Source organism: Colletes gigas, unplaced genomic scaffold, assembly GCF_013123115.1.
Source record: "Colletes gigas isolate AHSC1104 unplaced genomic scaffold, ASM1312311v1 Colletes_gigas_Sc00001, whole genome shotgun sequence".
In the NCBI taxonomy this organism is placed as follows: Eukaryota; Metazoa; Arthropoda; class Insecta; order Hymenoptera; family Colletidae; genus Colletes; species Colletes gigas.
The window spans coordinates 2,777,706-2,799,274 of record NW_025106630.1 but is presented as its reverse complement, the minus strand read 5'-3'; the positions used below and the strand labels follow the sequence as shown (position 1 = coordinate 2,799,274).

At 32.4% G+C, this 21,569-nt stretch overlaps 4 protein-coding genes across 7 annotated transcripts in view; 1 reads left to right on the top strand and 3 right to left on the bottom strand.

Annotated features, from left to right (window-relative positions):
* Positions 1 to 51: 51 nt before the first annotated feature.
* Positions 52 to 3,694, bottom strand: LOC122403623 (splicing factor 3A subunit 1). 2 transcript variants are annotated; one of them, XM_043407280.1, is made up of 9 exons: positions 3,464 to 3,694; positions 2,711 to 3,041; positions 2,466 to 2,625; positions 2,110 to 2,391; positions 1,040 to 2,006; positions 836 to 912; positions 645 to 752; positions 387 to 560; positions 52 to 301 (listed from the first exon to the last, which is right to left on the bottom strand). In XM_043407280.1, exons 1-9 carry the CDS (start codon positions 3,576 to 3,578, stop codon positions 200 to 202), a joined length of 2,316 nt encoding a protein of 771 aa, XP_043263215.1. In that variant the 5' UTR covers positions 3,579 to 3,694; the 3' UTR covers positions 52 to 199. The 2 variants fall into 2 exon arrangements, with proteins under 2 accessions (XP_043263215.1, XP_043263299.1); XM_043407364.1 differs by having other exon boundaries at positions 851 to 912.
* A 927-nt stretch (positions 3,695 to 4,621) lies between these two features.
* Positions 4,622 to 5,421, bottom strand: LOC122395201. Of its 2 annotated transcripts, none has more exons than XM_043392610.1 (3): positions 5,316 to 5,421; positions 5,049 to 5,208; positions 4,622 to 4,970 (listed from the first exon to the last, which is right to left on the bottom strand). In XM_043392610.1, exons 1-3 carry the CDS (start codon positions 5,327 to 5,329, stop codon positions 4,815 to 4,817), a joined length of 330 nt encoding a protein of 109 aa, XP_043248545.1. In that variant the 5' UTR covers positions 5,330 to 5,421; the 3' UTR covers positions 4,622 to 4,814. The 2 variants fall into 2 exon arrangements, with proteins under 2 accessions (XP_043248545.1, XP_043248537.1); XM_043392602.1 differs by having other exon boundaries at positions 5,274 to 5,382.
* Positions 5,422 to 5,748: 327 nt separating this feature from the next.
* On the top strand, positions 5,749 to 8,539 carry LOC122405429 (E3 ubiquitin-protein ligase RAD18-like; the record flags this gene model as incomplete). The annotated part of the gene is made up of 7 exons (XM_043410163.1): positions 5,749 to 5,841; positions 5,910 to 5,988; positions 6,066 to 6,594; positions 6,824 to 7,085; positions 7,172 to 7,232; positions 7,311 to 7,958; positions 8,175 to 8,539. Coding segments are annotated over exons 1-7 (1,974 nt in total), but the record flags the coding sequence as incomplete, so codon positions are not given.
* Positions 8,540 to 13,750: 5,211 nt separating this feature from the next.
* The window catches only part of LOC122395045, a 285,418-nt gene continuing 277,599 nt past the window's right edge, over positions 13,751 to 21,569 (bottom strand). For both annotated transcript variants that reach the window (XM_043392343.1, XM_043392352.1), the window contains exons 11-13: positions 18,797 to 18,969; positions 16,491 to 16,640; positions 13,751 to 15,522 (exon numbers count right to left, since the gene is read on the bottom strand). In XM_043392343.1, the coding sequence (XP_043248278.1) occupies positions 15,403 to 15,522; positions 16,491 to 16,640; positions 18,797 to 18,969 (443 nt within the window). In that variant the 3' untranslated portion in view covers positions 13,751 to 15,402. The remainder of the gene's footprint in view (positions 15,523 to 16,490; positions 16,641 to 18,796; positions 18,970 to 21,569) is intronic.

Below are 21,569 nucleotides of genomic sequence, written 5' to 3'. Positions count from 1 at the left end.
GAAAAAAAATTATAATACAAAATAAAATTTGATTTAGTTAAAGGTGTGTTTTATTTACCTTAAATGATTATAACACTGATTATTAAGATATTGATAATATGCTCTTTGAAATTCTGTAGTACAGAAGAAATTATGTAATATTTAGGTAAAGATAACGTAAACTGTTCAAGATACATACAACCAATCAATTACGAATTGTTTACTTCTTTCTGCCACCTCTTTCCTTTGGTAGGAGGTTGATTACATTACCAGATGTTAAATTATAATATGCAAGAGTATTGCTATCTTTGAAGAACATTCCCTAAAAACAACAAAAATATTGATCGTTATGTTCGAACCGTTAAATGAAAATTTTTAAGTATATGTATATGTAATTTATCTCTTACCTCGTACTGTAACTTCTGTTTACCAGGAGGCATACCAGTTTGTTCGTGTATAAGAGCTTTCATGGTTGCCACAGTGTCGCTCACTTGCAAAGTAATATTTAATGTCTGGCCGTTCAACTTCCATTCTGCTTTTTCTGTCATCATCGGCACGGCTATATTTAATTGAACGGGGCCCTAAAAAAATAAAATGTTATTTTACAGTACAGTTATAACAATTCTAAAATGTGTACAAAAATGCATTAAAATTTAATATAGTACCTTATTTCTAGCCAAGAACTGTTGTTCGGGTACCAATGAATCCTCTGTTCTCAGTTTCTTAGTCTGCGGTTCGTCTTCCATACTTTCAGTAGGATGTTTTAATCCCATCTGAAATATAAACAATCATGTTAATTTTCAAGCAGTACAAAATATTAATTAATTAAGTACATAATAATCAAACATTGCCTTACTTCGTAAATACTTACAGCAGATGCCATTGGTGGTTGCATAGGTGGTGGAGTTGGCATAAACGGTGACATTGCTGGTGCTAAACAGAAGAAAATAAGTTACTTGGATTCGTTTAAAAACACGAACGATCTCGAAAACTGTGCACACGGCGAACTGTAAATGAACACGCAAACATCGAAGGAGATTACACATTGAGTATTGCTTACTCATAAGAGGCGGTGGTCGAATAGGAGGCATAGGAGCCATCATCATCATCGGTGCCTGTGGCATCATCGGCTGAGGAATACCCATAGTAGGCATACTCATGGTTGGTGGTGGTGGTGGTTGCGTTGGAACTGGTACCGGTTTTGGAGCTGGTGGTTTGGGTGGTGCTTTCAGCGTAGCTTGAGGTTTTGAAGCAGCGGCTGCCATGTGCGACAGTTCTGCCGCACGATTGGCTGGTTTCGGACCGATCTTCTCTTTCTCTTCATCCGGAAGAAGACCTTTAACTTTGTGTATTTGATGAATTTGTTCTTCCAAAGTAATATTCGCTCTGGCAGCCCTGGTAGCCGCTTCGACACTCGACGTGTGTCCATCCCATGTAACTTTGTCGTCCTTCTTTTTGTCCTCTTCTCCAATCTTCTTACCGATAGCAGTTTCCTCGTCACCGACACCGAAGATATCGGTACGTCTTTCGGCGAGTTGTTTCAAACTAGCCTCGATTGCTGTACCAGGTGCAAATACTGTTTCTTGCGCCAACTTATCGAGATGTTTGTCTCTCTGTTCCACCCACCGTGGATCCAACAATCCGATTCGCATATGTTCTTGAACTTTGCTCGCCGGAATACGTTCTCCAGTGATCGGAGATATTAAGTACTCATCAGGAGCAACAGGACGGACAGTTTTGTTTCCATGTTGTTTAGGATCATAACCTTTCTTCACAACAACATTTCCTGGAGTAGGAGGCAATGGCGGAGGTTGCATACTATTATTATCGCGTGGCTTCGATTCTTTCGATTTGTGAGTATCACCTGGTGGTGACACATCATCCTCATCGCTCGAATCCTCCTCCATATCTTGTACTTGATTATTGTCTTTCGCGCGATCCTTTTCACCTTCTGTACGGTTTTGCATTTCATCTTCTCCGTCACTGTCAATCTGCATTTCGACATCTTCGCCATCTTCTATTCTCTCCTGAGGATTTAGAAAATTATTCGCAAAGCAGAAAATTTGTAATTTTCGATTGAAATACTTTGCTGTGATACATAATGATGCAGCTTAAAATACAATTCATTACCTGCATCAGTACTCGGGCACCAACTTCGTCCGGTGTTGTGGGCGCTGGGAAATTACCAACTTCAAATTGTTGATAGTCAACAGTCTCGACCACGACAAAATCGTGCCAGTCAATTTGTGCATAAGCAACTCTTTCGCGTTCCAATTCTTCTTCTTCTTTACGCCTTTGAGCTTCTTGATATTTTAACCATTCAGCACGATATTTAACTTGCTCTAAAATTTTATCCATATTAGCTGCTTCATCTCGAAGACGTGGTAATAAGTCCTTAGGTGGAATTAATACCTGTAAATTCATATTTATGTACATGGATAATTAGAGAGTATATTCAAATAATCGATAATAGAATCTCGTTTTACCTTTGTATATTGTTCCAAAAGTTTCGTGAAATATTGAAACAAGGAATGTTGAGGACGTAGAAAGTCAAACTGAAAGTTCCGCTGTTCCCTGTTCATCAAGTTTGTCAAAAACTGACGACCATTACGAGCTACAAATTGTGCTGTCAGTTTTACAATATCCCTGAAATAAAAAAATTATTGTATTTAAGACATTATATACATTATTGCGTTGTTACGCGATAAGGAAAAATTTAATTTCTACATACAGATCTAAAGCTGAGATGGAAGGTGGATCTGCGATAAATTCAAATTCTGCAGGTGGATCTTTTGGAATGAATGGCTGCTCAACTTGTTTTAAAATTTCTTGTTGCTTTTGATGAGCTATAAGATTAACTGTTTTTCCAAGTCCTGCTCCTATGGTTGGTTCTTGACCTTTTCCTTCTTTGAATTCTTTTACTTTATGTTGATAATAAGCATGATATGGATCGCCAAAATTTAAAAAATTAAACTTTGGATTTCCAAGTTCATTTTGTCTGATTCTTGATTCAAATTCTGGCCCATTTCTGGCCACAAAACTAGCCGTCTTGTCGACAATATCTAAATTTTTACATAAGGAAAACCACATAAATGTCAGTGTATACCTGTCTTTAATGATAATAGTAGTTAAAAAATGTACAAGTAAAATTAATCATATCTAAGTGTTTATTACTAGTTTCTCTTTTTATTAGTCCACAAGTGTACAAATAATGATACAAAGTACAAAAACATATATTAGTATTAAATTTCTAAAATAAATATTTCACATCGTTTATAATGCAGCAACTATTCTTTTATTTGAAGGAAGAACAGCATAAAAGAAGTGTAATGGGTCATAACATGTATTTTACAATATTTATATATATATTTAAATACACTTTCATCACAAAAATTAGCATTGTTAATATAATTACTACAAATATGTTGGATGAAAACATAGATTACATTTTATTGATAAAATAAACAAAATTGTTAAAGGATACTTCTAACCTCCGGTGGAGGGTATATGATGCCCACAATCGGCTGTGACGAAGGTGCATTATTTTCTTCACTCTCGGTCGCCGGTGGTTGAATAACTGCAATTTCTTGTGCAGGCATTTTACTAGAATCGTTTTATCCTCCTAATTTTTACACACTTTTTACTTTCACATCGTGTAAAAAATAATTACACAAACGTAACGCCATTAGCGACATCGGCGCAGAGATGCCACATTGAGCACCGGGTGCACTACTCACACTATGCCAGATCACGCGTACCGCGTACGTAAGCTCGTACAGTATCGGAGAGTCGACAAAGGCAAACTGACGGGTGCCCTCTTTCTCGATTCTCCGAAGCTGCCCGAAGTAATTTCGGACCGCTTCGTGGGAGTCGAGAGAGAAAGGCTCACATTTGCCTTATCGCTCTTGGACAACTGAAATTCGACCTCACGATTTGGATTCTCGAGTCGAGATTCTCGACTGCCCAGGCATTTTTACTTTCCGACCTATGTAGACGCACATAAGCAAAGTACCCATAATGAAAAAAAAATTTTGTAAAATTTATTTTACGGAAGTACACGTTTTAAGACCCCCTGATCATATTTTACTTATTGAAAAAAAAAGAAATTTTTTTGTATTACTACTATGTATGAGCATACATATGCATATTATTAATACGATTTTTCAACATCAAAATACTTTAAGATTGAAAATTAATAAATTAAAATGAGAGTCCACTCTTTGCCAGTATCGTGCACGCTGTGGTATTCTTCAATAAGAAGTGTTCTTATTTTTATAATATGAATAAAACAGGGGAATTAATTGTTGCAGAAATAAATTAATAATGATTTTCCTCTACATGTTTTGAGATCACCGTTTGTTATGACGAACTAAATATTATATGCCATTTTAATACAAAGTATGGGTTGGATATAAAATTTTAAAAGGATATAGCCAAATATTTTTACAGGTACAAAACATCGCGTTTAATTTTGGAACAGTAACATGAGTTATCAGGTGTCATAAAGCTGTTTAAATCACATAGCTATGGAACATAACTTTTGTAAATTACAATGGAATATAATTGATGTCTTTCCTTACTTATCTTTCTCAGTATCTTTATTATTTATATATGAATATGCTTTTATAAAAAGCATTTTACAACGAGGCTGTTAAATACGTATAACCAAGTAGATCATAATATTGTAAAAGTTGCTATGTACAAAATAAATGTTGACATAAAATAAATAATAATCTGTTCATTCGCAACATTCAACTATATAATTTACATCCAAAATATGTAGATGTACTAATGACATTATAAACAATTTAGTATTCAACCTATTGCTTCTGTTCTTATGTATATTTCTGTATAGTTTCTGAAAGACTGGTTGCCCCATTAACAACATGAGTGGGTAAATTAGACATAAATTTCATGGATGTCATAACACCTTTGTTCCAACATTTCTTCGAACATGATGAAATAGTTGTGACGCTTGGCAGTCGATTGTACTAAACACAATTGTTAAAAGATTAGTTCTTTCAAATAACATATATTTCAAAGAGTTATAACAAATATTTGTAAATTACCTCGTGTGCTACTTCCTTAGGTATATTGTCTTTAACATAAGGCGCAACATTATTGTATATTCTTCCGTATAATTTAGCAGTTTTTTCTGATTTCGACCACAAACCTTCGTAATAGGTGTAATATACGATACCCCCCACAACAGTAGTTTTTATCGTAAACCTACAAATATAACCTCTCAATCATACTTCGATTTTTATTATGTACATCAAATATCATGAAAATACCACAACAGATTTCCATCCTTAGATTTTAGAGCACGTACTAACCCGATCAAACCCATCGTATAATATAAATTAGTTTGATACAATAATTCTGGTCTTCTGGTTGTACTTTTTCCTCGTATGAAAATTATGTAAAACCTAGTAACTTCCGGTTTAGCTCAAAATACCTTTAGATATATTTTTTATATATTTTTGTATGCCGTAACATATCTTTTATAATTGATTAAGCGCTTAGAAAATTTTTGTAACGTAGATTTGCTTTGCATTTGAAAATTGTAACTAAAAATCCGTTTAGAAATTATCATGACTTACATTGTATTTTAAATGTTTACTGTGAATACAAGACGTTGAACTACACGTACTTACTCGATACAATTATTTATATTTACGTTTATTACGAATGATTTACAATGTATATTTTCTTATTACCTTTATCTCTTTTTGAACAATGAATAATTTTTCTTCATTAGAAAAAAAAAATGTTGATTTAATTTAATCTCGAAAGCAGTTTACAGATATTTATGTGCAATAAAATTGTATAATGTGGCCTCAGGAATATATAGAGCTAAAGGTAATTACCTAGATTAATACCTATTTAGAATATATAAGTAAACAATCAATTAATGAACTTTTTTGTAGCTCATAGAAGATTTATTAGTTTGCGGAATATGCTACGAATACATGGAAACTTCTGTTATCACATCATGTTCTCATAACTGTAAGAAATACATTTTTCACTTTAATTTGCATAATGTTACAAGGACTTTTCACAGTTGTTTTCATTCTATATTTCAGATTGTTCTTTATGCATCAGGAAGTACTTGCATTATAAAACCCAATGTCCCGTTTGTTTCGCCGAAACTTTTGAAAAGGACTTGCGGAAGAATAAAGTTCTGGATGAAATTATAACACAATTTTCCCAAATCAAGGATAGACTAAAGAAATGTTTAAGAAATCAAATCGATTTTCTGCCATTTAATAGAAGCGATATCATTCTGAATACTCCAAAATCGGTGCATAGAATTAAAGAAAAGCATTTAATTAAACAAGACGATAAAATTATTAATAAAAGTTTCACTTCTATGAATAATGGGTCACCTTCTTCAAACGTACAATTAAATATATCTAGTCCAGGCACCAGTGGAAATTCTAGAATACCTCTAATGTTTACACCTAGAAGTGCAAAACGTTCAAACGTAACAGTCGTGGAAAAAACCGATGATGTAATATGTCCAGTGTGCAAAGTTACTATTTCAGAAATGCATATAAATAGACATCTTGATGATTGTTTGAAACGAGAATCAATAAAAAATAGACCACAAGTGTAAGGATAATAGAATTTAATTTATTTACATGCATTATTAATATATACAGTATATTCTCCACTTATGCTATTAATTTATTTGGGAGATAGTTTGGGAGGATTTATGAAAATTTAACATAAAAAATTTTATACATGCTGTTTGTTTAATGTATTATTTTTACTTCACCTTTTGCTCGAATATCTTCAAGTTATATTAATATTGTATCATTTAATTATTTGATTATTACAGAAGAGAATCAAACCGCCAACCACTGCCAAAATTAGTATTTACTTTAATGAAGGAAGCTGTGATAAGAAAAAAATTAAAAGAATTTGGTTTATCAACGCAAGGAGATCGAAGAGTTATGGAAACTCGATTGCAAAGATACATTGTCCTTTATAACGCAGAATGTGATAAATCAAATCCAAGACCAGTTTCAGACTTAATCAAGCAGTGCGAAGATGAAGAGAATCTTGAGAAAAATATTTATAAAACTTCATCGTTTATAAATGTAAATGCTCGTTCTGTTATTTTTGTCGTTTAATTGCGTTCAAAGTATTTAAATTTTTTTTATTGCTTATTCGTTGATTGTTTTAGAAGTTACAAGTTAATAGAAATACAGAAGAAAATGTTATAAACGAGGAGAGAAAGAAATACTGTAAGTTTTTTTCTCACTGGCCGATAATTTTTCAACAATTTCTAGTTCAATAATTTTTTTATTTTTTTTTTGCATCAGTGGAAACATACAAAGATAGCTTCGAAACTTTAATTAGGAAGATTCAGCGTACTGATCCTCCCAGAAATTCATTTGCAAAACGCAATCTACTGAACGAACATGTACAAAGCAGTGAAAGTATTTTGCATATACATGAAGCGAAGGATGAAAATTCAGATCACTCAGTGACTGAAAGTGACAAAAACGAGTCTATGAATTTGGTTGAATATATCGAAGATTCCGATTCGGATACTAACTGCCCATTACAAGTGTATTCTAGCACTCATTCAATAAAATTGCATGATGCCAAATTAAATTCTTCTAATAAGGATATTCCAAAGAATGAATTTGAATGTTATGAAGAGCATGTTGATACAAATTTAGATATACTTAGTGATATTTCTGTGTCTAATAAAGACACACCAATGGATACCGATTCTACGAACGTAAGCAGCATTTTAAAGGATAAAGTACCATCTCAAAGAAAGGAAGAATTATCTTTAAATGATGAAATATCAAGTATGGACTCTATTACTACTAACACAGAAGATTTCGATCCCAACAATGTTTTAGATCATGAAGAGGCAGATAGGAAATCAACATCTGTTTTACAAGATGTTCTGTGTGATTTATCAAGTAACGATAGTATCGACAGCAAATGTAACTCTGGTATGTAATTTAATTTCATTAATGTCATGAAATTATAGAAAAGACTTGTAGGGATTTTTGTATTTAATAAAGAAACACTATTTTATAATAATAATAGTAAAGTATGGTAATATTAATGTAATATTTGTGAATTATACAAGAATGTTGAAAATTAGAATTTTCGTAGGATACTAAAAAGTTGTAAAGATGTTAAAATATCTGGAATTATTTTTACAGAGATATCACGTTCCATTGATCACGAATTTTTAAATGACAGTGCAAAAGATCTGTCAAATATGGAGAAAGAAAATATAAATTTGACGCCCGGATCTAGCGGAAGCCGTTCGCTCCGAAAAAGAGATCGTGATCCAGTACAAAATGATAATAGAATTGTTTCAAGTGTAAAGAAAAAAATGAAAAAGTTGCCACAATATCACGATAGCGAGACTGATGAATCGAACAACGAAGAATCTTTGAGGGCTTTAAATAATAATGCAAATAACTATGTGAAACCAAAATCACGATTGAAAAAACGGGTATTAAATACGCTCGCGACAAAAGACACACCTGTATTAAGAAAATCTGTTAGAAAGAAATTTAAAAAAAATATTTAATGAAAATTGGGAGTATATTTTAATTTGTATATTTTAATTTGTATAATTATTCACCATGTAATTTGGAATGACGTTAAATAAGTCCTTTAAATCTTATTTAATATGCACAGAGACACTTATTATAGAAATTACAAAAATCTGTGTGCCTTAAAATCAAATAATTTCAATCATAAAAGTACTATAAAAACATGTTACCCACCAATTTAATTTATTTATAAATCGTGCTAACAAGATTTCGAGGTGTGTTTTTATTTAACAGAGTTATAAAGAAATGTGTAAAACATTCCTTATGTTTGTATTAATAAAAAATCAAAATTATAGTTTTTTCTTACCTTTCATTTACATTCTCTGCCTTTTCTATTAAATCCTTGATTTTTATAAATGCTAAAGTTTTATAATCCCTTGTAACTGTTCCAGATATTACTCGGGTCTAATTAATATCTAATTAAGTTCTTCAATCATTTTTCTACACATTCTTTTATATAATTAATAGGTTATATGAACGATTATTGGAAGCAATTCTTATTTTAATATTACGCTAAAAAGTGCCTAAAAATAGTGTCGCCATCTACTATCAGGGATTCGATTAAAGCAGACAGTGATACAGTCGTAAATGTTCCGACTTCCGATATTTGTTAATAACTTCTTAATTACGAGCGAAATGGGTATAAACAGTATCTTTGAATGTTTGCAAGGGTTTATACTATATTCTTAAATTCTAAAAGTTCATATTCTAATTCTAGGAAAGGAATAATTAATGAATAATCAAGGTATGTACTGCGTAACAGGAGTACTAGGAGTGGGGGAACCTGTACTCCGGGATACCTCCTCTAACATTCTGTGATCCTGGCACAATTTTAGCAGTTCAAATCCCTGATATTAGATGGCGACGCCATTTTTCGGCACTTTTTAGCGCCGAAATAAACAAGCTATGCGTAACAGGAGTACCAGGAGTAGGGGAACCTGTACTCCGGATACCTCCTCTAACATTCAGTGATCCTGGCACGATTTTAGCAGTTCGAATCCCTGATATTAGATGGCGACACTATTTCTCGGCACTTTTCAGCGCTTCTTCGTGTCGAGTAAATTTTTAATTCAGCACAGAGTAAAGGTATTAAAATGATTAAAAAACTGTTTATCAAAGACACCAAATTTTATTGAATATATTATAGTATTTTGATCAGAGAGGGATCAACAATGGTAAAATGATGATAAACACAAACTTACATCTCATTTATGTATAGCTAGTAACAGTAATATAAGAAGCCTAACTTAACATTAAAATAGTTGTTTTTTGACATTGTTTACGCATAAAATATCTGTCTTTGTTTTGCATTTTATTATTTTATACACTTTGGTATCATTTATACATTAAACCTCATGTACATTATATTGTACATTATGTGTAAGTTATATTTGAATTTATTTCATATACGCGCGCGCGCATATATAAGTTCAAATATAACTTTGTTTTTAGTTAATAGAACTTTCAAGGCTCCTAACATCCTAAATGGAATAACTATCACATTCATAAAACACTTTATTTCAACTTTTTTTTTTCTTTTTTTAAATATTCTATTGCAATCTTATGACGGTGATTTATTATATTTCAATTTATATCTATATTATTATATATTCTCTTCTGTGAATAAATACAAGTGCAACGTTGTTATAGGAATGAGATTTTCTACAGTTTGTAAGTGTTCCGTGCTAACAGTTAAATATTTCTTTAATATTAAGTATAATTTATATTTGGCAGTGTTTCTGAAACTATTCTTTGCGAAACCAGCGAATTTAAGTACTTTCGAAGATCGTCTATTATTTTCTTCTGATAAATATTGAACCTGCTAACAAGATTTCTGCTTAAAATATTAAATATCTGTTAAAATAAAATATCCACGTAACACGATCAAGTGGATAGACTACAGTATTAAGCAAGTATGTTGTGTTATCTTATTGTAAAATTGCCATACGCAGGATACCTTTTACGTTATTTTATGCTGCAATAGAATCGTATATATTTATATATTTCAGAAATAATTCTGCTCTATCCCTTAACGATTATATTCCAAAAATAAATATATTTTCAAAAATATGTTTATCATCTTTCGGTAAGAGTTTAATTTCAGTATTTTAAAATTATTGGCAATGCTTTCTGCTATACTATGCTGAGTTTTTATTCATTCATCAAACTACATTTAGGTTTTTCACGATAGGGGTTACGCATAAGAAGTTTGAGAACCACTGCTGTATGGTATGGCATCACGCGAGGTAGTCACTCAACGTTCACTACACTTTTAAATGTACTGCGAGCATGTCTAGTTTTTTTTTTTTCTTTTTTAAATATACAAAGAATACTTTGCAACGGTTGAAATATTTTTAGTGTTAATTTCACGCTTATATGTGAATACGTGATATAAATTTCAAAGGAGTAAACGATAAAAAATTTGGATAATGCAAAATATACAGGGTGTTCTCTGGGAAAAATTTTAATGGGAGATTCTAGAGGCCAAAATAGGACGAAAATCAAGAATACAAATTTTTTGATGGAGGCTTCGTTAAAAAGTTATTAACATTTACAGTTCCGCCAGTATTGAATTTTTTTCTCGAAAATGCGCAGGATTTCGGGGGTATATCTATTCACAAAAAATGATTGTAATTGATCCGTGTAACTAAAAATAATTTTTTTAAAACGATTTGATATTTTTTAGTTTTGTCGAAAAATTTCATATTTTCTCGAATTTTTTTCTTGAAAATGGTTAGGATTTCGGGGGTATATCTATTCACAAAAAATGATTGTAATTGATCCGTGTAACTAAAAATAATTTTTTTAAAACGATTTGAAATTTTTTAGTTTTGTCGAAAAATTTCATATTTTCTCGAATTTTTTTCTTGAAAATGGTTAGGATTTCGGGGGTATATCTATTCATAAAAAATGATTGTAATTGATCCCCGCAACCAAAAATAATTTTTTTAGAACGGTATGAAATTTGTCAATTTTGTCGAAAAATTTCATACCTTCTCGAATTTTTTTCTCGAAAATGGTTAGGATTTCGGGGATATGTCTATTGACCAAAAATAATTATAATTGACCCCAGCAACTAAAAATAATTTTTTTAGAACGGTATGAAATTTGTCAATTTTGTCGAAAAAACCTTCTCGAATTTTTTTCTAGAAAGTGGGTAGGATTTAAGGGGTATGACTAATGACTAAAAATTATTGTAAATGATTCCAGCAATCAAAAATAATTTTTTCAGATCGATTTGAAATTTTTTAATTTAATTTTTTAATAACTTTATAACGAAGCCGCAGTCAAGAAATTGACATTCTTTAATTTCATTTATTTTGGCCTCTAGAATCTCTCATTAAAATTTTTGCCAGGAATGGCCGAACACCCCGTATACAAAATTTGTTTGAGTCGCTTTTGAACGTTTCAACAGACAATTTACAGTTACGTGGAACTCGTGCGTTTTCCCCGTTGCGTAAAACTAAAGTGCTTCGCTGCGTCTTGCGTTTACCATCATCGACGCAATAATTCAAATAGTCTTAAGTAATCTATTATCATACAGGATTCAAACACAATACAATTAACGATTGTATTTCGTATAGTTTTCTCCGTATCGTTAATTAATATACAGGAGTAGTATTGTTTCGATAAGAAACGCTAGTTAACAATGCTACAGCAGTCCAAGATTCGCACATCGAGTGCCACACTTCCTTTCAAATAGCACGTGAATTTTCTATTTATACCAAAAACAAGTGTAAGGGGCGCGCAAATGAAAATATGTACAAGGAATTAATCTTATCGAATTCGTGTTATTTGACAGAAAGTATGATGCATCAATTATAACGATTATACGATTGTAAATATTTCGTATGTTGCAATCAGCAATAATCGCGATTTAATTATAATACATGTAGTCGTTTGCATTACATCGTACGCGTGGAACACGCGTAGATATGCAGAATGCTCCGCAACGATATGTTCGACGTCTCTGTTAAACTTTGGGAACGTAACATTAAAAGAAAAAAAAAAAAAACTATCTTACAATTATTTACATAGGCGCGGTGGTTCAGCGTCGTGATAACGATAATGCACTTTTTTTCACGTATTTTCTTTTTGCGGCATTTTGATTAACTCTTTGATTATAGAGTCGGGCATATTTTTTTTTTTTTATTTTATTTTATTGCACTTAAAATGATTGCTATTCGAATCCGCTGATTAATTTAAGGAATACTGGTTACTTTTCTCTTAAAAATACTCGTAAATCGGTAAACATTCAGCGAAGAAATTCTCTCGATCGAAGGGATGCTATTAATTATATTATTCCTAGAATTCTTATTTTTTTTTTTTTATTCATCCATTTTTATTTTTCCTTCGAGAGATTATCGCGACGAATCGCATGTTGCAGCGATCCTCTTGGAACTTACGAAAATTTTAGATAGAACAATTTGCAATTAACAATCGTCGTAGGACTCGAAGGTTTCGACCTTGAATTTCAATGGCTTAATCGAAATCCTAACGCATTAAATTTTAACTCGAATAAGATTCCCCTAATTAAGTGTAATTTCTCATGAATTCGTAAAAACGTTTTCGAGTGTATCTCAACAATAACAACTATACTCTATAAATCTCGAATCGATTTTCCTAAACTTAATAATTAGAGATACTCTGGAATATCGTCGATCATAATTTTCTCTTGAAACGTTTTAAACAGTTTTTCTATGATATTCGCGTGATATACAATAGAAATATACTATATGCATATACAGGGTGTTCGGTCAACCGTGGGAAAAATTTTAGTAGGAGATTCTAGAGGCCAAAATAAGACGAAAATCAAGAATACCAATTTGTTGATGGATGCTTTGTTAAAAAGTTATTAACATTTACAGTTCCGCCAGTATTGAATTTTTTACTCGAAAATGCGCAGGAATTCGGGGTTATATCTATTCACTGAAAATTATTGTAATTGATCCCCGCAACTGAAAATAATTTTTTCAGAATGATTTGAAACTTTTTAATTTTGTCGAAAAATTTCATACCTTCTCAAATTTTTTTCTCGAAATTTGTTAGGATTTTGGGGGTATGACTATTGACTAAAAATGATTGTAATTGACCCCAACAACCACAAATAATTTTTCCAAAACGATTTGAAATTTTTGAATTTAATTGTTAATAACTTTTTAACGAAGCCTCCATTAACAAATTAGTATTCTTGATTTTCGTCTTATTTTGGCCTCTAGAATCCCCAATTAAAATTTTTTCCTGGGGTGGCCGAAAATATATTTATACTCTGTATAAAGTCGTTTTAATAACGCATAAATTTTCTCACGCCTTCGAATTCCGGTTTAAGTTGTCGAAACGTCGTTCGGGCGAGAAGATTTACAAAAATATTATACTACTTTTTTTTTACGATCAAACACAGCGTCTATGGTTTCTATAGAATCACGCGAAAATAAAGATTCGCATGGTATCCTTACGTTCGTCGAATAAATATCTCTACATGGCAACCGTGCAATTACTCCCCCTCTTTGCCTTTCGCGTTTCTCTACTTTTTAAAGCAGTCTTATTACCATAAACGAACTCTGAACGGTTCGTCTCGAAGGATTATCTTCAAACGCCTCGCGGCGTTAATTGAATTACGTCGATAGTATATTTGGAAATATGTAACAATTAGATTTAAACCTATCATTAGTCGGAGCGTCTCGCGCGCGATTAATTGCGTGCTAATCACGCAAGCTGATTCCGAAAGTAAGTACAATTAACTAAACCACCACAGCGCGTCCAAGTCTTCGATTTTTTATAGATCGTATTTACAGATTTGTTCGCGGTAAAGGTTTTTTTTTTATTGCAACCGATCGTCGATATATTCGTCAGAGTCGAGGGCGAGTTTTATTCCCCGGGTATCAAACATTTTTACATTCGTTCGTAAAGAAGATTTTTTGCCGTCGGTTATATAAAAAAAAGTCCGTCGTTTTAACTCGCGAACGAAACGAAAACGGAATCCGGCGCACGAACGAATTAAAAATTATCTATTTTCTATTCGGGAATAAAATTTTTCCAACTCTGATGTTTAGGAATTGATTTGTCCATGTTCGTGGATCAACTTTTTGACACGTTCGTTGCGATGGAGGTGGATTTACCTCGTCGATCACGTACAGAGCGTCACCATTTTGTTGGCTCTGTAGTCGAGATTTATTTACTTTGCCATTTTTGTTCAAAATCTATGTTACATTTAAATTCAAGAAAAGGTAAGCGTTTGAAGGGGGTTTCTCGTTGATTTCAGTGATTCACTTGCATTTAGGTTTTAAGATATTGTTGTAAAATTAGAATTGACGCCTAAATAGGTGTAAAGTCGTGCACACGCGAACATCGCGTTGCCTGTTGTCAGGGGCTCTTCAAAAAATAATAGATAATTACAGTTTATTTGATGTCAATTTTAATAGATTTTCAATAATTAGACTGCGGATCTTTATGCAAATTCACGTATTTATTAGAATTAATGAAATAGGAGCTTCGTAGAGGGTTGTCTCAACCCTTAAATATAATAATTTCTCATATTTCTCATATTTTCGCATATCAAGTATATTCTGTAGTTTTTCAAAATTAAAATTTCAAAATTAAACGTCCACAGTTTAGTAATAACAATATCTCGAAAACTAAGCGCAAGCAATATTTATTCGAATAGATAAATGTTTTTGAAACAAAAGGACATGTTCCATTCCGTAATGAACGTATTAAGAAGTTGACGAATCGATCTTAAATCTTTGAAGATGAAAAAACGCGCTGATGGACGCCGGAAGTCTCACCTAATCCTCGACGAATCCTTCTATTATACGCCTGACTAGCGTCACGTTACATTATCCCGTTTGTTACGTCTCATGACCGTGATACCTATGGAACCTCGTATTTTCCGTAATAGATCTATTATATCAGCTGTCGACATATCTTTCACGCTCTCGTCGTTCACCTGAAACAGACGAAAAACTAATGAATAACAAATAACCGAAACGCGACGCGCTTCGATCACGATTCTCCGCCAGTAACGCGTTATTTATTCTTTTGCAAGACGAATGAAACGACAAAAATTATTCAAACGTGAAATTTTGGCAAAAAGGAACTGTTAAATTGGTATTGTTTTTATCAGAATTGATCGAACGATGACAATCTGAAAGACAGTATGTGAGATAATATATGAATTTTCTGGGTGTTGTTAGTGATATTTAAATCAGGAATGGTATTGAAAGTATAATGAGTTTATTACGATTTTTATTTTTATCAGAATTGATCGAACCACGATGATGTGACAATTTGAACTCTAGACACGATGACAATTTGAAAGACAGTATGAGCGATAATGCGTTAATTCTCTGGGTCTTGTTAGTAATATTTAAACCAGGAATGGTATTGAAAATATGATGAGTTTACTACGATTTTTATTTTTATCAGAGAACCAATAAACCACGATTACGTGACAATTTGAACTCTAGAAACCATGACAACCTGGGAGACAGTATAAGCGATAATACGTTAATTTTCTGGGTTTGTTAGTAATATTTAAACCAGGAATGGTATTGACAGTATAATAAGTTTATTACGATTTTTATTTTTATTAGAATTGATCGAACGACGGTGACGTGACAATTTGAACTCTAGAAACGATGACAATCTGAAAGACAGTATGAGCGATAATGCGTTAATTCTCTGGGTCTTGTTAGTAATATTTAAACCAGGAATGGTATTGAAAATATGATGAGTTTACTACGATTTTTATTTTTATCAGAGAACCAATGAACCACGATTACGTGACAATTTAAACTCTAGAAACGATGACAATCTGAAAGACAGTATAAGCGATAATACGTTAATTCTCTGGGGCTTGTTAGTAATATTTAAACCAGGAATGGTATTGAAAGTATAATGAATTTATTACGATACCATCATAAGCACATCTCCTTGTTTAAGCCTTCCATCTTTGGCAGCAACACTGTCGGGATGTACCACCGATATAACTGTATGATTTCCTTCCGGTTGCAAGCTGAACCCTAGTCGACTATTCCATCCACGTGTCAGCTCTACCATGAACACCTACAACAATAATAAGAGTAATTGCAATTAAGCGTATGTGTCAAAAATATTTCCACTTTCCTTATTTCTTCTCAAACAATTCGTTGTCAATATATCTTGCAAAAAAAATGTGATCATTTATTAATGACTTTTAAATATTGTTAAAAGCATGACAGCCTTCGAATTAACAAATTTTAATATCAACCTTGTGTTTGTGAATACTGTACAATGTTTAATTTGCAGAACGCCTTCATCAATAACAAGACTAATTGCAATTAAGCGTTAGTGTCAAAAATATCTCCACTTTCCTTGTTTCTTTTCAAACAATTCGTTGTCTATATATCTTACAAAAGAATGTGATCATTTATTAATGACTTTAAAACATTGTTAAAAGCATGACAGCCTTCGAATTAATAAATTTTAATATTAACGTTGTGGTTGTGAATACTGTACAATGTTTAATTTGCAGAACGCCTTCATCAATAACAAGACTAATTGCAATTAAGAATTCATGTCAAAAATATCTCCACTTTCCTTGTTTCTTTTCAAACAATTCGTTGTCTATATATCTTGCAAAAAAATGTGATCATTTATTAATGACTTTTAAATATTGTTAAAAGCATGACAGCTTTCGAATCAATAAATTTTAATATCGACCTTGTGTTTTTAAATACTGTACAATGATTGATTTGCAGAAGGATTTATTATTTCTTAAAGTTTGAAAATTGAAATACCAAATTTTGTAGAAATTAATAATAATTGATTGCCAGACTGAAATATTACAATTTTAAACGAGACCAAAATTTTAATCCTAGACAACGGTAAACCCCCCATTCAACATTTTTGCAAAGGAAATTGTTGTTCAGAATCGTCTCAGCTACCCCACATTTCCGATTCTTACACTATTTACGGGACACCCTGTATAACATAAAATTTGTAGCGTCATATATTCTTGCAATGTTACTAAATAAATATTTAAATTCATTTCCTTTAATCTCTTGATGTACGATTTAATATTTTATTTTGTTCGTAGAATGGTCACGAGAAAGAATAGATTTACAAATAGCTTGTATATTTACAAATGTGTTGATTTTAATATATAGGATTTGATGACAAGTGAGTAGCTTGTTGATTGTGAAAATTGACATTAAATACTTGTGACGAGTCAGACTTGTCATTGTACAACATGATTAACATCAAGAGTTGTCGATATATCTTACAAAAAAATGTGATCATTTATTAATAACTTTTAAACGTTGTTAAAAGCATGACAGCTTTCGAATTAATAAATTTTAATATCAACCTTGTGTTTGTGAATACTGTATAGTCTTTTAAACGTTGTTAAAAGCATGACAGCTTTCGAATTAATAAATTTTAATATCAACCTTGTGTTTGTGAATACTGTATAGTCCGGGCGACGATATAGCGAGGTCGTAAACTCGAGTAGGTGTCAAAGTTTACACGTTTCAGCTCCCGAAACAAGTGAATTGACAGAAATACGAGCAGCTAAGGGCCTTAGACCATAGTCAGGGCCGTACGAAGAAATGTTTTAACACTTTAATGGCCGCACGTATCACGTGAAGACCATTGTCCATCACCACTGATAGTGTAGACCAAAGTGAGATACATGAAGATGCTAGGAATATTATTAGAAGGAATTATAAATGTAACCTCAACAAACGTAATAAGTTGAATGTATGATGAAATGGTGACTGATACAGTAGATCACGCACACGTGACAGTGGCTAACGTTTACTAGCTCGCAAAGTCACGTATACGTGACAGCGGCCGTCAAAGTGTTAAGTAGTGTCGCCATTTTTAGAGGTATCGTAACAAGTAAAGGTCTTACTCAAGTTTTTAATATCTTAATTTACCTGCTTATAATATATGCATATACAAAAAGAAAAAAGGTAGTGCAGTCACGGACACAAAACGACATTCAGAAAGGCACCCTCAAGCAAGATGTCATGTACGATCCTAAATGTCGCAGCAGTAATCGGTCCCAACTCTCGAGAGTTTAGTTTACGACCTCGCTATATCGTGGCCCGGACTATACATACAATGATTGATTTGCAAAAGAATGTATTATTTTTTAAAGTCTGATGGTTGGAAGGGTACGTGTGGTGTTTTATTTAATTACCAACGTTTCGTTGTGACTCGATAAGGGAAATTTTTACCTCGGTTCCTTGTTCAAGTTCTTCGCTCGGGGCAGCTGAATCTGTGGTGTCTTTCCCGACCTTCTCCTCTTCGTTTTCGGTTTTATCTATTCCATCATCTGGGGCGAACATCACGCCCTTCCACTTCAGCAAACCCTTGCTGCCAGCGGGATCTTCCGTTCCCAAGATTTTACCTGCGCGGCACAGAAAACTAAATCACAACGGGGGAGGAAATAAATTTTCCATCGGGCTGTCGCTAAACTGAATTCTTTTCGACGGTTGTGCGAATCGTACCCCACCACCAATCACCACCAAAACAGATGCATAATATTTTCTTTTGCTCTGGTTATTTAATCAAAATAACGCAAATTTATTTCTTCGATTAATAATTCAAACACATTTTAAATAGGTGGTAAAAATTCCAAAGAAACATATCTTTCTTTTTAATTTTTCACTTATGCATATAGTCACTTTGAAGCAATAATTTTTTCGTGTTCCCTTGAAGGGTGCACCGAAATTATTTTCTGGATTTGAGATACCCCCTCAGAGGGTTAACTTTTAAATTAATTTATTATAGTATTATCAGCTCTGGGTTTGCCACTCAATAATTGAAGAAGAATTCAGCTCTTAAAATCCCACACGAAACGATTTCATGGCTCGACCATGAATTCTAACTTTTTTATTATTGAAAATAATAACCTCTCGAGGGAATATGTTGTCACACTTCTCTTGCACAATATCACAAAAAATAGTGAAAATTACAAGAGTTCAGCGAAGCTATGAACACGAATAGTAACTCAATAATTAATTAACAACACTGGACCGATGTTTGCGCAACATTTTCACAGTTTTCGTCGCGATAAAGGCGTTGTACGCTTCTGTGTGTTACGAAGAACCAGAAATGTCGAATGATTTGATACACGCTGATGCAGGATAAAAGTATTCAACGATTGCTGAGCCGACAGTATATTCGTAGCTAATATAACTCGTTTGTGCGCGAAATCAAGGTGACTGTTCTTGACGTAATAGTAAGATATTGCACGCGTATGTGTTACCAAATGATAAGATAATGGAACATTGTATTATTCGAACGGTTCCTGCATAATCTGTTAAATTATTTTCTAACTTCGTACAATTTGTTTAAATTAAAGCGTTGCTCGGATGATACTTTTAACCCTTTGCTTTACGATTTAATTTCCAACTGTGCGTGCCAAAAACGACACCAAGGTTTGGCCTGGTAGATTTATCACGTTTCTGAGACGTTATTGAAAGCTAAGGGGTTAACGTTATTTAAAAATTAGACTCTTGGGATATTGATTGCATATATTTTTATCGATAAATTGCTAACGAATGATGTTTAAGCGTGGAGAATGTTATCTTGAACCCAGCCTGTCCGTCGTTCTGTGTTGCATTCATCATAGCTGCAACAAGAGCGTATGCTACCGATGCAAGCAATATATCCGTATATGTACACAGTACTAGTTTATCATGTCACTGCGATAAGTCGATAGGGACTAAGATCGAAGCAAGATAGTAGAGTCGACAGAAAATAAATCAGATCACCACCAGTGATTGTAAACACCAACAGAAACGATGAACTATGGATGGATAAGTCGGTGAAGTTACGCTCAAAACATACTTCGAGCTCTCAGAGACTTTCAGAGAATTGAAATACCAAATTTTATAGGAATTAATAATAATTGCCAGATTGAAATAGTACAATTTTGAACGAGACCAAAATTTTAATCCTTGACAATTGTAAACTATATAACAAAATTTGTAGCGTCATATATTCTTGCAATTTTATTAAATAAATATTTAAATTTATTTCCTTTATCTTTTTGATGTACGATTTAATTCTAAATGATTTTCTAAACGCATAACATTTAATTTTGTTTTAATTTGTTCGTGCATACAATGGTCACGAAAAAGAATAGATTTGCAAATAGCTCGTGTATGTAAAAATGTGTAAATTTTAATATATAGGATTTGATGACAAGTGAGTTGTTGATTGTGAAAATTGACTTTAACAACTTGTGACGAGTTCGACTCGTAATTGTAGGGCATGGTTAATATCAAGAGGTTAAATAATATTTATTTAGTAAGATTGCAAGAATATGTGACACTACAAATTTTATGTTAGATAGTTTTCAATTGTCTGTAAAATTTTGGTCTCGTTTAAAATTTTACTATTTCCATTTGAGAATTAATTTTGTTATCCACGGTGAAAAATCTTGTCATCTATATAATACATATGGGCAACATGATAAAGTGTTGCTCGATCATTTTAAATTAAAACAAATAAATTCACAAAAAGTATACAGATATAAAGTTAAAAAAAAAAAGAAAAAGTGCTCTTAATGTTTCCACTTGAAAATTAAGTGAAAAATCTTGTCGTCTCTATATGTATACATATAGGCGACGATTATAAAGCCTTAAAAGAGTTCTTTAAATTAAAAAAAATAAATTCACAAAACTATCTACATATGAAGTTAAAAAAAAGAAATTGTTCCTAATATTTCCACTTGCCAATTAATTTTGTTGTCCATGGTGAAAAATCTTGTGATCTATACAATGTATATGGGCAACATGACAAAGCGTTGATCGATCATTTTAAGTTACAAAAAAATAAATTGACAAAACTATCTATACATGAAATTAAAAAAAAAAATTTTTCCTAATATTTCCACTTGCGAATTAATTTTGTTGTCGACGGTGAAAAATCTTGTCATCTATACAATGTATATTGTATATGGGCGACGATGACAAAGCGTTAAAAAAATTCTTCAAATTA